Source organism: Carlito syrichta, unplaced genomic scaffold (genome assembly GCF_000164805.1).
Source record: "Carlito syrichta isolate Samal-C Ts95f unplaced genomic scaffold, Tarsius_syrichta-2.0.1 Scaffold254407, whole genome shotgun sequence".
Classification (NCBI taxonomy): Eukaryota; Metazoa; Chordata; class Mammalia; order Primates; family Tarsiidae; genus Carlito; species Carlito syrichta.
In genome coordinates, this window is record NW_007198503.1 from 285,971 (window position 1) to 302,936 (window position 16,966).

The 16,966-nt window shown below is 37.6% G+C and overlaps 1 protein-coding gene across 1 annotated transcript in view; it reads left to right on the forward strand.

Moving 5' to 3' along the window:
- Nucleotides 1-16,966, forward strand: part of COL4A3BP (collagen type IV alpha 3 binding protein) — a 129,008-nt gene that overhangs the window by 35,426 nt on the left and 76,616 nt on the right. The window contains exon 4 of the mRNA XM_021709546.1: nt 9,627-9,743. Coding sequence (XP_021565221.1) covers nt 9,627-9,743 — 117 coding nt within the window. The remainder of the gene's footprint in view (nt 1-9,626; nt 9,744-16,966) is intronic.

The following is a 16,966-nucleotide window of genomic DNA, read 5'->3' on the forward strand; positions in this document are numbered from 1 at the left end:
ATGTCTCCTTTTTTATCTCTGATTTTGAGTCTTTTTCAGTATTTTTAGTCTAGCTAAAGGTTTGTCGATTTTATCTTTTGGTAAAGCCAACTTTTACTTTCGTTGATTTTTTTTTTTTCTATTGTTTTTCTAGTCTCTGTTTAATTTATTTCTGCTCTGATCTGTATTATTTCCTTTCTTCTAACTTTAGCCTTAGTTCTTGTTTTTCCAGTTTCTTGGGATACAACATTAGGTTTGAGATTTTTCAACTTCCTGATGGGTATTTATTGCTATAAACCTCCATCTTAGATCTGATTTTTTGCCATATCTCCTGGGTTTGGTATATAGTGTTTTCCATTTTTGTTTACTTCAAATTTTAAATTTCCTTTTTAACTTCTTAATGGCCCACTGGTTGTTCAGGAGTGTGTTGTTTAATTTCCATGTATTTGTAGCTTCTCCAAGCTTCTCCTACTATTCATTTCTAGTTTTATACCATTATGATAAGAAAGGATACTTTTTAATGTGATTTCAGCTTTCTCAAATGTGTTAAGATTTACAACTATTTCAGATTCTTCATCTGGCAGTTTGTACATCTCCATCTCCTATGGGTTAGTCACTAGCACTTATTTTGTGCATTTGTTAATGTCATGTTTTCCTGATTGTTGTTGCTCTTGTGGTTGTGCATTTATGTCTGCTATTGAAGAAGTAGGTACTTATTTCAGTGTTCGCAGTGTGTCTTTGTCTGGAAGCATTCTTCAGTAGTTAGCCTGTCCATAGATTCTGGCCAAGTTGCCTGGTGTGATCCCAGGCCTGCAACCACTGTAACTGTTGCAGTGCTAGGGGTCACCTTATACTGTGTACTGACAAGGTCAGCAGCACAGCAATAGGTAGGAATTCTTTCTTCACCAAGGCAGGCACAGTACTAGGGTGCACGTGAAGTTCACAGTTGCTGAGGGCTGCCTGCTGTTGATGTCTGGCCGAAACCCAGGCAGCTGCAGCAGTGATTTGGGCCAGAGATGGAGTCTGTTTTGCAGAAACTGCCAGTCATCACCTGACACATGGGTAGGTCAGAAGATTTTATTTGCAGGTCCAGCCTGGATTCAGGGACCTTGGGGTTGGGGTCTGTCCAGTGCTGGATTCTACTGTGGCCCAGTGTTGGGGACCAAGGAAAAACCCTATACTCACCTCCCTCTTCCCCTCCCGCATCTCTCTCTCTCTCTGCACGCTGTTACCGGGGCTAGGGGAGGGCTGACAAGGATACTGTAAAACTGTCCTTCCCACCCTCTCCAGTGTATCTTTTCTTATTGTTGTGCTGTCACCAGGCATTGTAGTGTTTCTCCTGGTTTTCTTAGCTATTTTGTAGATAGTTGTTCAAAACGATGCCAATGCAGGGGATGGATCACTGGAGAGTTCTTTTTAGTCATCTCACTCCACCTTCTTGTAGCATTAATTTTTTTATTATAGAACTAATGCCTGTCCATCATCAAATGTTTAGAAAATGTAAAATGTCTAACAAAAATATCACTGATAATTCTGACACAAAGGGACAACTAATTTTTGCATTTTGTTGATTTTTTTTAAAACTTCTTAACTTTTTTTAAAAAATTGAAAAATTATTTAATAATTATTTACTCTCTGTTACTTGTAAAAGTAGAATACATGGTTTTCTTCATTCAGTTTTCATGTATGGTGTGGTCTTCCATAGCTGTAGTAAAATATCAAAGGCAGGAAGGTGCTATTGAGACCAACAGCATGATTGGTGTCAAATTATGCGTATACTTTTATAACCTCTTTATTTTCTTTCCATTTAATCATTTTTCTTTTACCAAGATTAAATTTCCTAACTTGGGAGGTGTTTTTTTTTCCCCCCTAAGCTGTAATGCAGTGGCACACTCATGGCCACCGCAGCCTCAACCTGCTGGACTCAGGCGATCCTTCTACCTTAGCCTTTCAAGTAGCTGGAACTACAGGCATGCACCACCACGCCTGGCTAATTTTTTGATTTATTGTAGGGACGAGGTCTCACCAAGTTGCCCAGGCTGGCCTTGAATCCCTGGACTCAAGCAGTCCTCTCGCCTCCACCACCCGAAGGGCTAGGATTACAGGTGTAAGCCACCATGCCCGACTTGGAAACTTCTTTTTAAGTGGTTATAGGACATTCCATTATGAAATCAACATTTTGCATCTTTTGGACTGCCTGTTGTATCCGTTAGAGATTCACTTGGAGCCAGAAGCCATTTGAGATATTTCAGCAGAAAGTGTTCAATATAGGAAATTGTAAAAAGTTGAGGAAAAAGGGAAATTAAGAAAAAACTGAGGTAACACACAAATGATTACTGCAGAGATCAGCTGCTTAGGCTAGAGGAACAAAAGGAGCAGATCAGGAGAGAGAGAATCCTGTAGAGTTAGGACTCTTGCCACTCAAGAAAAGGTGCTGTCCACTGGTCCTTGTACCATTACTTCTGGAGTCTCTTGGAAGTAGGCTTAAATGTCCAAGTCTAAAGAGCTGCCTGACCAGTGAGTACTTTTGGAACTCAGAGGAAAGGATTTCTGAGGAACTGAAACTCAGATGGAGAGGGACACTATTCATTTGCTGTTATCTTTGCTTAGAGAAAATAAATGCCTTGTGCAACCGAGTCTCAGACATTTAGAAAGGAGAGTATTCCCAGTGTGACTATCACAAATATCTCAGTAATCTGGAAGGGAAAAGTAGAAGTGATCCGTGCACAACTGATACTGGTACCACTGAGGTGGCTAGATGAAGCTCGTTTAGGGCATTTTAAAGAAGGTAGAGAGTGGACTTTGGCTAGGCAGGTTTTGATGGAAACAGTATGCAAACAGAAAAGCACAAATTATATCTCCGCACTGGTTTCTAGTTTCCATCTAGTTCCCATGTTAGCGAAACCTAACAAAGGAGGCCGGCAAAAGTGAAATGCAGTTTGCAGCATCCCACTCCCAACAGCACAAAACAGTATAGGAGGGAGGTTTGAGACAGATACTAGGTTAATAAGTGGCGTGCTCATCATCAAAATCCCCTTTTTGCTTTTCAGGAATTATTTCCTGTGATGTATGAGTGAAAGGTCTCCCACAAATAATCTCTAAAGGCCAAAGACTTAATTTCCTCTCCTATCCCTACCATTCCCCATCTTGTCAACTCCCTTTAGTTAGCATAAGGGCATATGAACTAGGCCTAGCCAGTCAGACTGCTGCTGTGCTGTCCTTTCCCACCCCCCCACCCCCCCACCCCGCTTCCCCTTGTTTTCCTCGCCAGCTTTACTTTGATTCCATAATAGGACTATACAGAGAAGCAGAGACAGGAAGTTTCTCTTCGGATAGTGCTGGCAGCAGCAGCAGCAGCCAGTTTCTAGTAGTGGCTTACAGTGTCCAGAAGTGAAGGCAGCCCAGTCCGTACAAATGACTCTTGTGGTATAATCTCAGCAGGGCTTTTGTTGCAGTCACTCCTGGCTCCTTTCCATTTTCTGATCACATTTAAAAATATTTCTTGGCCATGTGAGCTACCTGATACCATCTAAACGAATTTCTTTTCTTCTTAAGTGAGCAAGAGTTAGTTTCTGGGGTTTATAATTTAGAGCACTTATTGATTCATGTCGTTTGAATCTAATAGGATTTAACTGTTCTTTGTCGGGCAAAGAAATTTTAATCCCGTGTTTACTTTTACAAAAAGTATTTAGATGTTAGACTTAGATAAAATTATGTCTTTAACCTTCACAGGTGTTTCGCATGATGTTTGGAAATTATCAAATGTTCTACTATTACAGTGGATTAAGGCTCATCTCCATTGTGGTGGTAGTTTTTCTAACAGAAAAACCAGTGAGCCATTTTTCTGACTGACAGAACATGGGAAAGTTACCGAGTGCCACCAGGTCTGCTAGAAAATGAGGTGGGAACTGCAGAAAGAATAGGGCCAGAGAAAGAGAACTCAACGTTTTATGTGCATGTTTATCCAACAAGTGCCTGGTTGGCTCCTGAGCCACACATGTTTGCGTCAGACTAAAAGCAGTCAGAACTGTGATCTACCATGGCAGAACTCTTTCGAAGAAAACTTGCTATCTTTTTAGCTGTTGGAACCAAGCAAAAGAATGTGGGTAGGGAAGAGATAATCCTGAAACAGAGAGCCAGAGAAGGGGTACCTATAAAACTCTTCCCAAGTCTTTACCTAATTTTTTTTTTTTGAGTTGGAGTCTCACTCTGTCGCCCAGACTGGAGTGCAGTGGCTGCTCCTGTTCACCGCAACCTCGACCTGCTGGGCTCCAGCGATCCTTCCGTCTCAGCCTTCCAAGTAGCTGGAAAGAACTACAGGCGCGCGTTACCACACCCGGCTAATTTTTTTGATTTTTATTGTAGAGATGAGGTCTCGTCAATTTGCCCAGGCGGGTCTCGAACCCGCGGGCTCAGGCAATTCACTCACCTCAGCCTCCCAAGGCACGGGATTACAAGCTGAGCCACCGAGTCCGGCTGTCTGTACCTAATTTGAGGACAGCTGTGTGTTCAGGTTGAACTGAAAGCAGTCTGAACTGAGACACTAGCCCATGACCAAATTGGCAATTTGAGTGTAGGCAAATTAATTATCAGCTAAAATATTTTTCAGGATAATATAACAGAATCCAGAGTTCACAGCTTAACATTTATGGTGGCCAATATCAACCCAAAATTACTCAACAAGACTAGGTGTGGTGGCTCGTGCCTGTAATCCCAGCACTTTGGGAGGCCAAGGTGGGAGTATTACTTGAACCCAGGTGTTCAAGACCCAATATCTCCCTCTACCCTATGCTGTGTAGGAATGTCTGATTTAATCTCTCCAGGGTGGAGCCTCATATGTTATTGCATGAGTAGTCACAAATGTTTGTAATGAATATGTGGTATTCCAGGGGTCTAGTTGCAATCTTTCAATGACTCAGTTAGTTCCGATTTCAGCTCCATTCATGCTATAACCTCTAGGGCTACCTGATAACTACCTTTGCTTCTCTAGCATTGCATACAAATTGGGTTGATTCTTTTGTCTTCTTTTTCCCTTGTAGATTTTTTTGTTTGTTTAAGTGACAGGGTCTCACTATGTTGCCCAGGCTGGTTCTTGAACTCCTGGGCTCAAGCAGTCCTCCCGCCGTTAGCCTTCCAAAGTGCTGGGATTGCAGGCATGGGCTCCTGCGCTGGCCCCTTGTAGATCTTTTTCAGCTTTCCCCTGCCTGCTAAGTCAGTTACCACATAGCAGCTTTTCATTCTGTAGACAGCTTTTTCCCTTTGTCTTTTTCTTTTGCCTATTTATGCCTCTTCTGTTCCTACAAAGTTACTTGGGTAGAGAGTAGATATAAGTGCCATGTATTCATCTCACATTTTAAAAGATTTTTTACCTTTAACATTGAATGTTGGCGTGGTGAAGTATGAGACCCACCTTTTTGTTTTGTTTTGTTTGAGACGTGACCTAGGCTGAAGTGCAAATGGCTCACTGCAACCTCCAACTCCTGAGCTCAGGTTATCATCCTGCCTCAGCCCTCCTGAGAAGCTAGGACTAAAGGTGCATACCACTAGGACTAGCTAATTTTTTTTTAGAGATGGGGTTCTCACAGTGTTGCTCAGGCTGGTCTCGAACTCTTGGTCTCAAGCAGTCTTCCTATTTCAGCCTCCTGCGTCTCTGGGATTACACATGTTAGCCACTGACATCGGCTTCTGTCATTATTTCATTGGACTGGAATTTAAAACTTCTGCGTTGCTCACAGACTTTCTGTATCACTTGACAATTGGTGTGGCTCTCTTCCATGCCACCTGTTCTTCAGATGGTTAACGGTAGAAATGACTCCCTTGGGTGCACAGAAAAGTGTTTGCTGGAGAAAAATTGTAAATTATTAACTATATGTATAACTTCTTTTTATTTTTCTAAAGCTTTAATGAGGATATTGAACACAATACAAAGTGTAAAACATTTTCAGGAATAGTGGCAGGAAGTAGGAGAATGATTATGGAGTGAAAGTTTAAAACCTTTGTGCTACTTGCAGCAGTAGACTAATCGTCTACTTTACTTTTTTACTTGATTCTTCAGATAGTGTATACGTTTCATTTTCTCCAAGAAGCTATCCTCAGTAACTGGATTCCATTTTTAAGATCTGAATATTTAATATTCAGTTAAATTTATGTTCATTGTTTTCTTTATGAATATTAAGCATTGTTTTTATGTCTGTCTGCATTCATAACTACTGCGGCAGGATCGGAGTTGTCTTCCTTTTTCCTTTTGCTTCTTTCCCGCACGCCGTACCTCCCACTGCAGCTTGTGATGCCCAATGCATAGTGATTCAGAAAACGGCTAACTTGTATCCTTGAGCCAGCCAGAACCATGATCCCCTGTCTTACTCTTAGAAGAGAAATTGTTTCGTAGGCTACAGAACATTGTGTAGTTATTTTATATTGTTTTTGCTAAGTAAGGAGGTAAAGTCATAAAAGACATGTTTCTAAAGGAAGGAGAGAATAAACAACAGACAGCAGAGTACGGTATGTAAACACTAGAAAGTACAAGATGTAAATTCTGTTTACAAATAAGTTTATTATTACATTGACCAGAGAGGATTCTTTCCCTTTTCCCTTCCAAGGCTAAGGTTGGTTGTTTCCAGGAGGGGAAATTTATTGTCTCTCTCAACTCTGTCTGGTAGAAAAAGAGGTGGTAAATATTATGTGATCTTTTTATATCTCAGCTAATTTATTAGGCAAAACAAGGATATAAAATATTCTTAAATAAGAATAACCATGTATTCAGCATAGTATTGGAAGCCCCAGCCAGAGCAATAAGGTAAGAGAAAGGAATAAAAAATTATTACCCTAATAGGAAAATATGAAGTAAATTCTCTCTGCAGATGATATAATTCTATATCTAGAACTCCCAGATATTCCATCAACACTCCTAACACTCACAAATGACTTAAGTAAAGTCTTGGGTTGCAAAATTGATTCTCAAAAATTAGTTGCATTACTATATTCTAACAACAGTCAAGCTGAGAACCAAGTGAAAAGAACAGTTCCATTTACAATAGACACGCACACATACACTCTTTGAAATACATCTAACCAAAGAGGTAAAAGAGCTCTAGAACAAGAACTACAAAACACTGTTTAAAGAAATCAAAGATGACATAGACAAATGGAAAAATCCATGCTTATGGATTGGAAGACTCAATATTGTCAAAATGTTGATACAACCTAAAGCAATCTACAGATTCAGTACAATTCCTATCAAATTACCAGCATCATATTTCACAGATCTAGGAAAAAAATACTTAAATTTATATAGAAGCAAAAAAACCCTGAATACCTAAGCAATTTTAAGCACAAAAAATAAAGCTAGTAGGCATCACATTTTCAGACTTCAAATTTTACTACAAGGCTATAGTAACCAAAATAGTATGGTACTGGTACAAAAATAGATACATACACCAATGGTAGCAGATAGACAACCCAGAAATAAAACTACAGACCTACAACCAAGTCGTCTTTGACAAAGATGACAAAAACATTGTGTGAAGGAAACCCTATTTAGCAACTGGTACTGGGAAAACTGGCTAACCACATGCAGGAGAATGAAACTGGACGTCTACCTATCACCATATACAAAAATTAACTCAAAATGGATCAAAGACTTAAACTTAACTATAAAAATCTTAGAAGAAAACCTAGAGAACATCCTGCTGGACATCAGCCTAAGCAGTAAATTCATGACCAAGGTCCTCAAAAGCAGATGCGGCAAATACCAAAATTGACAAGTGGGACCTAAAACTAAGTAACTTCAGCAGCGAAAGAAATCATCGCAGAGAAAAATAAAACCACCTACAGAATTGGAGAAAATATTTGCAAACTATTCATCTGACAAAAGACTGATATTCAGAATCTGCAAGGAACTCGAATCAGCAGCAAAAAAAATAATCCCATTAAAAAATGGGTAAAGCAGGCTCAGTGGCTCAGCCTGTAATCCCAGCACTTTGGGAGGCCGAGGCGAGAGAACTGCATGAGCCCATGGGTTCGAGACCAGCCCAGGCAACTTGGCGATAAAATAAAAATTAGCCAGGTGTGGTAGTGCACCTCTGTAGTTCCAGCTACTTGGAAGGCTGAGGCAGAAGGATCGCTGGATCCCAGAAGGTCGACGCTGGGGTGGCCATGAGCGTGCGTGCTACTGCACCCCAGCCTGGGCGAAGGAGTGAGACTCCAATTCCAAAAAAAAGGCGGGCAAAGGACATGCACAGACTCTTCTCTAAGGAAGACATACAAGTGGCCAACAAACATGCAAAAATGCCCCAAATCACTAATCATCAGAGAAATGCAGATCAAAACCACAATGGGATACCATCTATACCAGTCAGAATGGCCATTATTAAGAAGTCAGAAAACGACAGATGTTGGCAGTTTTGTGGAGAAAAAGGAATACTTGTACACTGTTGATAAGAATGTAAACTAGTGCAGCCCTTGTGGAAAGCAACTTGACAATTTCTCAAAGAACTAAAAATAGAGTTACCAGTCAACCCAGCAATCCCACTACTGGTATATACTAAAGGAACATAAATCACTCTATGAAAAAGACACACTCAGTTTTTATCACAGTGCTATCCACAATAGCAAAACCATGGAACCAACCTAGGTGCCCATCAATAGTGAATAAACTGTGATGCCTATGTACCATGGAATACTATGCAGCCATATAAAAGGAATGGAATTATATCATTTGCACAACATGGACTTAGTGCCACATTTTCTCACTTGTAAATGGGAGCTAAATACACACAGGCATAAGGATGGGAATAGCAGACACTGGGGACTCCTAAAGGTGAGAAAGAAGATAGGGGTTAAGGGTTGAAAAGCCACCCTTTGACTACCATGCTCACCACCTGGGTGACGGGTTCAGTAAAAGCCCAAACCTCCCTATTATATGTAACATACCTGTGTAACAAACATGCGCATGTGCCCCTTGAATCTAAAAATAATTTTTTGAAGCCCATTTTATATGTTACGAAGAGTCAAAAGCATTGAATCAAAAAGTTGATATTTTCACTAGATATTTACACTTTGATGAAGAGTTTTTTCTAGCTATCTCATATAGGTCTTATATAATACTCATTTTTGCTTTTCACTGGAAACTCCCCTAGTTCTTGCTATCAAAGACATATAAAATCCTAGAAGTTAGTTTTAGATACTTGAAAGGGAAATATTAGCATTATTTTATCTTGTTCTGTTCAATTGTATAAAATCAGATAAATCAAGAATATTTATTGAAATAAAACTTACTCGTACTAGGAATTTACTTTTGAATAATAGAGTAAGGAAAAATTAGTCAATGTCTTCCCCAACACATATTTTGACCTTTTAAAAAATTATGTTTTTGGTGGTCTTTTTACTAATTAAGCTAACACAAAGCGTTGGATGAAAAGTATTATCTCTCTGTTTTTGAAATAGATAATTGTAGTTTGTGTCAATTGAGGAGTAGTAAATGAAAATGGTTTTTGGTAACTATGACTTTGTGCTTTCTCATCTGAGACTAAAAAATAACAAGTCTCCCAACCTGCCTAGATTGAGTATACATCTATTTTGGCTATGAGTTATAACACGTCTAAAAATATAATTAGCTTTGCTTTTCATTTTCTACTTTTTCTCCACAGCCTCATGATTTTGATGAATGTCGATTTGATATTAGTGTTAATGATAGTGTTTGGTACCTTCGTGCTCAGGATCCGGATCATAGACAGCAATGGATAGATGCCATAGAACAGCACAAGGTAAGATCTCTAATGTTTACCTGTCAGTGGAGGACTAGGTACAAAACGGGTGATGACTCTTTTTAAAAATAATCTTGACAAGTAGCATGAGTCACTGAAAAATTGAAACATTATTTGGGTGATAAAGATTAAAGTAGTATATATGTAAATTTTTGAAGTAATTTTTTATTTTATAATACTTGACTTACACTGAAGATTTGCTGTGATAAATATTTTTGAAAAATATTTGCTCTGATAAATATTTTTCATTGTTAATTGAATCAAAAAGATGTCCTTTTCCATAAAACACGTTGATTTTTATATTTAGTATTTCCCTCATAATAAATAACTTTTTTATGATTTAGGTGAAATAATTGCATTATAAAACCCTAATGTTTAAAACCCTCAGTGTTAATTTTTGTATCTGTATTTTTTTAAGTCTATTGCCATTTGGATAAATTATTAGTGCAAACATTTGTAAATCATTTCATCTTTGTAAATATGGAGCTATCTAATGATAAACCTACAGAAAGTCTTTCTGATATAAATATATATGACACATTATTATAATTTAAAGGTCTTTAAAGAAGTCTTTGACTTCTGCTGTTAATAAGTGGTAAGTAGATGAAAGATATATATGCTGTTAATCTGTAGTATTTGCTAATCCAGTAATACCATAATAAAACAAAGAATAGGGAAAGTTCTAAATTCAGCATGCTGTTCTTGAACGTGACTTAAGAGAAGTCTGTGCTTGCACACATACTTGTCTGTACTTGTTCTTTTGTGTTTCACAAAGTTGTAGTTGAAACACCTGTTCTGGTTATTTTAACAGGCACAAAACACATATACACACAAAACAAGAAAAACCAGTCTGGCCTGGGAGTCCACAAGTGCATACTTCTTGATACATTTGTGAGCTTTTCTTTCTGAGTTTATTGATTAAGATTTTTCCCAGCTAAAGAAAATTAACCGTGGTACCTGTCTTTTCCTCTCTGTTTTAGCTTTAGGGCTGTATATTTAAACTTTTTGTGCTAAATGTTTAAAACATTGTCTAAGTCTTACTTATCTTGACATTATTACTTCAGAAAAGAGTCTAACATGGAAACTTTTTTTCTGTTTTGTTTATATTATTTAAAAGAGAGGTGAACTAGTATTCTGGAATCTCAGTGCTTTGGAACCAGGCCAACCTGGGTTCAAACCATACAGCCTCTGCCATATTTGACATGTGTGACCTTGAGCATGGTGATTCACTTCTTGTCGGTGTTTTTTCTTCGCTGGCAATGATGGTACCTCCAGCTCAGAGTTGTAGTAAGGATTAAATGGGATAAAATATGAAGAAATATGAGAGTTGGTGTCACAACTAAATTCAGTGAATTATACTACATTGTTTCTGCATGAAGAGTTCTACATTCAGTGAGAGTAACTAAATGTACATATCAGAGAATGACCTATTTCATGTTATTTAATCAGGGCCAGCTCTCTTACTAGTGATTAAAGGTGTTGTTAAGTAAAACTAATTTTTGTCTTTTTAACTGATATGACCTTTAAAGTCTTAATTAGTTGATTTAGATTACAGGGCTAGTTTTTTTTCTGTTTTAATTTCGCATTTTATTTTGCTCACTTTTCTCAGTGAAGTCCAACCAAAATTTCTTTGCAAGGTTCCTATTTTGTATTTTTTCCTTTGAGTGAAGATGAATGCATGAAGTATATATTTCTTCCATATTGTTGTTTTGTGTTGTGTGTGTGTGTGTGTGTTTTTGAACAATGGCTAGATATAATTTTAGGGCCTTTCACAGAGCAGTGGGACTTAAGGTGAGATACAGATTTGGGGTGATTTTAAGTTCCTGGAAAAAATACAAATGCAAAATGCAAATACATTGTTCGAATTTTTCTTGTTTCTAGTGATAGTTTATTCATAGACAAGGATAAATCATTGTTAGTTGTTTATTAATATTTAATATACAGAAGTGAAATATGTATGCCAACATAGGAGGGAGAAATTTCACATGCAGTCAACAAACATAATCAGCAAAGTTTTCATTTTTCTCCCTCTATAGTCCAGGGAATGTTTTGTCCCCCCATAGTGAAATGTTTCCTGATTCATTGTCCACTATCATTAAGTAATATTAGCGGATTTCTGTAGTGTAGTGGTTATCACATTCGCCTCACATTAAGTAATATTGTCCATAGAACCTAAATTTAGTAATTTTACTATTTAAGCATGCATTGTTGTCTTGGTAACTCAAAATTAATATCAAATTGTTGAACGATGATGAGCTACCATTTATTTTGAGGCTCACCAAGCACAAATTATTATACTAAGTATTTTATGTGTTTTATTTTCTCCTGAGAGGTAAAGGAAGTATTGTTTTGCAGAGGTTTAGGTGAATATTAGATAACTTGCCTGAGACTATACTATCTTGTAGTTCATGGTTCTTGGGTTTCAATTTTGTGTTAATTCTCTTTTTCTGTCAGTTACCACTGGTAAACTCTGATTGTTTGAAAACAATTCCCATGAACTTTCCTTCTGCAAATTAAAGTTTGTCATCTGAGTTCTACTACCATATACATGTAAGAAAAATGTGAACTCATTTTTGTGCTCATGGATTACCAAAAGGGATAGTATATTGTATTGATTAGTGTTTTAGTACTGGATTCTGGAGTCTGGCAAAGATGAATCTGAATACTGGCACTAGTGTATACTAGCTGTGTGACCTTGGTAAATTATTTGCAGAAGGAAAGATGATAGAATGCAGTATGTGTTACCGTCTCCCATGCCCACCCCCAAACAAAAACAAGCAACAAAATCTAGTCACGATAAACCAAGAGTGCTGTAGCTGACAGTTGGCCTGGACTCCCATCATCCCAGCTCATTCAGTACATTTTACGCCTAATTCCTCAGCGCACCACTACTTGCCCTTGGGATGACTGGCAGGACACTTGGAGCAGTAGCCCCGACTTTTTCTGTTCTGATGCTGTCAGATGAGCCTTTGTTATTTTTTCTTATTGTTGAGCTTTTGTTGGAGCTTTAGTAATTTTCAGCATCTGGAAGAAGGGTTTGACAGTTGCTGTCCCTTCCCAGGAGGCCCTTATGCTCATTATAACAAGCTCTGTATGTTGATTCATTTTACACATGCTCTCTCATTCTCTCCCTCTCTCTCACCCTGCCTCACACACACACGAGTGTTCTGTTTTACAGGACTTCTCACTGATAATAATGGTGGTGGTGGTAGCTAACATTTTAAGGATTAATGAATGCCAGATATGGTGAACACTTTATATGTATACTTTATCTCATCTTACCCTCACATTAACATGAAGTCAGCATTATTATTCTATTTTTATAGATTAGAAATTTGAGGCAGAGAGAAGTTCAAGTGACTTGTCCAAGGTCAGACTACTTAGTAAAGGAGCCAGCATTCAGACCTATATCTGTCTGACCTGAGCTGGGGGTTTTGACCAGTAAACACCTCTGCTGTTCTACAAGTATGTATTTCTGTGAAATATGTTGTATTGACTTAAATCATGGACATCTTGATTCACAATATTCTCATATTTCCCCTATGTTCTTCATATCTCTAATATTTATTTTAGAATATAGCTTGTTAAATGCTCAGGCATATTCTAATTGAACTTCTTTGTAGGAATCAGCAAAACATTGAACACAGGAACTTTGAATTGAAATAATTTACAGTATTGTAAAACAGATTTCGTGGGAGAAATTTGTGCTGTTTAAAGGCCCCCCTTTAAAATCTTCATGGTTGATGTTAGAATGATTATTGACAAATACAGTAGAACTCCATACTCTCTGTCTAGCTTTGCTGTTTTTATCCCCCTTAAATTCATTCCACAATAACTTGTTCACTATAAGAAAAGTTTTAAAGAAATGACTCCATGATTTAAATTTTCTTAATCTATTAGAGGTCGCATAATTTATTGTGACATTGGGCAGCAGCCCCTGCAGAATAAAATTATTCCCAATGTTATTCTTAAATTCAAAAATTCTGTTTCAGTATAGAAAAGGACATGTGTATACCAGATCAGTAATATTATTTGAAAATAATATGCTGGCCTTATTTTATGGAATTCATTAATATTCTGCCTTTCTTCTTAACATTTTTAGACTTTAAATTATTTTTAAAGATAGATTTTGTTTCAAATCTGTAGTCATTTTCCATGTTTTTTGAGGTCAATCAAATTTATATATTTTATAAAATTTTATAAAAATTTTAAAAGCTATCTGAAAGTAAAATCAGGATGATTTTTTATTGGATTAAGCTAACATTTTTCTTTTTTTTTTTTTTGAGTTGGAGTCTCGCTCTGTCACCCAGACTGGAGTGCAGTGGCCGCTCCTGGCCACCACAACCTCGACCCCCTGGACTCCGGCAATCCTTCCGCCTCAGCCTTCCATGTAGCTGGAACAACAGGCACGCGCTACCACACCTGGCTAATTTTTTGATTTATTGTAGAGATGAGGTCTCGCCAAGTTGCCCAGGCGGGTCTCAAACAAACCTGCGGGCTCAGGCAATCCACTCACCTCAGCCTCCCAAAGCTGAGCCACCGAGCCCGGCACATTTTTCTAGTAAAGATGTGCCTGTGTATTATCAAAAAGCCTCTGTGAGCATTTTCTGCATAGTTTATAAAGGAAATGTGATAGACCATCTTTTGATGCTATTTTTTTAAATCATAGGATTATTTCTAGACTCATCTACAATTAGAATACATGTGATTTTGATTAAACACAGTTTCTGCTTACTGTGAAAAAAATATACTTCCCTCATCCTCATCTCCCAGCTCCTTAAGAAACTAGCGGTAAGGCTTTCCTGGCACTAGCAGATTTAAAAATTATCTTGAAAAAGTTAAATTTATTGACTTTGACAGAGTTTGTGATCATCATGACACTTTTATTTCTATAAGGGAGCAACTTTAGTAGATACTGAAATTTTGGTGGTTGTGAGCCACACAGACTTTACCCACATTGTGGAAATTATTCAAGACATTAGAAGTCAGAGGAAGCCAGGAGCAGTGGCTCACACTTATAATCCCAGCACTTTGGGAGGTGGAGGCGAGAGGAATTACCTGAGCTTAGGAGTTCAAACCAGCCTAAGCAACATGGCAAGACCTCGTCTCTACAATAAATCAAAAAAATTAGCCGGATGTGGTAGTTCACACCTGTGGTTCCAGCTACTTGGAAAGCGGGAAGGATCACCTGAGCCCAACAGATCGAGGCTGCAGTGGCTGTGAGCATGCCAGTGCACTCCAGTCTGGGTAACAGAATGAGACTCCAAATCCAAAAAAAAAAAGAAGAAGGAGGAGTCAGAGGAAAATATACAATTAGAGAGGAAGAATCCAAGTGGTAATTTTTAGAGATGTTGATTTTTCTGCAGTGGGAATCTATAAGCATTTCTTTTGTAATTTGATATTTGTGGGTTTGTTCTTATTCCGTTGCGAAGGACTGATTCATGTGTGAATCACCATTAAATACCCCCAGAAGAAAAATTTATTCTCAACCTACTTTGTGAGGAAATTGTATAAAAAACAATTTTTGAACACATTATACTTGAAATAAAGTGGGATGTGAAGAAATAAGGTTTTTACCAAAAGAATCCCGTGGTTTTGCCATCTAAGTGTTGCCCAAGACTGACTTTGGAGATCTTCTAAAAATCATGTTTCTATTTGCTGTAATGGAATTTTCTCCTCATGCTCTCTCAGATCAGCTTGATGTTGCTGCTTTTTCTGCAATTTTAGAAGTAATCTTTGCTTATTTGACATCTTCATTTCTTTTGTCTTAAATTTGACATAAGCCTAGGAAACTTTCAAAATAGCTAGATGGCAGACTTGTTACTAACTCTTAAAAATTTTTAAACATCAAGGTGATGGGGAGTCATACTGTTAGTGTGCACCATTGAATCAACTATAACATTAGAAACTTTTAGCAGATACTCTTTCTATACTTGTCTGCCTTATAAATTGTATAAAACTAAGCTTTGCGTATGAATATGGCTTAACTGGCAAAGGCTTAAGAATGCAAATAGAGTTTTTTAACTATTATTTTTAGTGTATACTTTATGTAAGTGATTTCATGAGTATTGTAGGACCAATTTGCAGGTTTTTATTTGTGTTATACAATGATGATGGAGGGGAAAAGATGTAGTCAAATTTTACTTCCCTTTTAGAGCCAAGTAGTCAAGGCTTTGCCATCTTCTTAGATAAGTTGTCGAAAAATCAGTACATAGAATCACAACTGACCTTTATTTACCAGCAAAGAAACTTCATATTGTCTCTCCACATTTTAGTTATTAAGATCAGGAATTTGGTTAGTTCCTAACAGTGGGAGTTAGTTACTAAATTACATGCAGTAATCCATGCATGGGCAGCAAATCTTGTTTTTTGTTTTTAAGCACCTCAATAGAGATAGTATTATACTGTCTACACTTTTGGTAAAATCAAGGAAGAAAACAAGTTACCAACCCTCTTTAGTTCTCTTAATGTTCTGGAATAAAAATAATTTATCAAGGGCTTATAAAAGTAACTTCTGTTGGTCAGTTTTTGTTGGCCTGTAATTTTTCAAAACTGGATTCACTTTAGCTAACATATACAACTTGTTCTTTCATCTGTTACCTAAATACTTCATAAAGTAAATCATCTTGGATACAGTGAAAAATGATTAGTAGTAATAATACAGAGTTTTCAGCTTCTATCTGGGAAGATACTTATCTTTGACCCCGATGGCAAAAGATGAGTTGGAAGATTTTAAATTGAATAGGGAAGAAAGAAGATATTTAGGTAGCTAATCATGTTAACTGTATAGCCAGTTTGAAGAGATGTAACTGGCAAGATTTTATGTCAGAAAGACGGAGAGATTTCCGGAGATCACTACAGAAGTTTAGGCAGCTCAATAAAGGGGGGAAAGCCAAAAGACTCGTACCTGTACTTCATAACGAAAGGATATTCAAATGGATAATAAACACATGTGAAAGGGTAGTCTGTGCCATTAGTGATCAGGAAAATGCAAATGTAAGCTTCAGACACCACCATATCCCCGCTGGAATGGCTCACAAAAAAAAGAACCAGACTTACATGCTAAGTGTTGGTTAGGATGTGGAGCAACAGGAATGCTCGTGCGCTGCTGATGGAAAGTGTGAACTGTGTCAACACCAGGAAAACAATTTTGCAGTATCTACTTAAGCTGAATTCAGATATCTACTCAGGTGGGTGAATATTGGAAATCTGAAGATCATCCA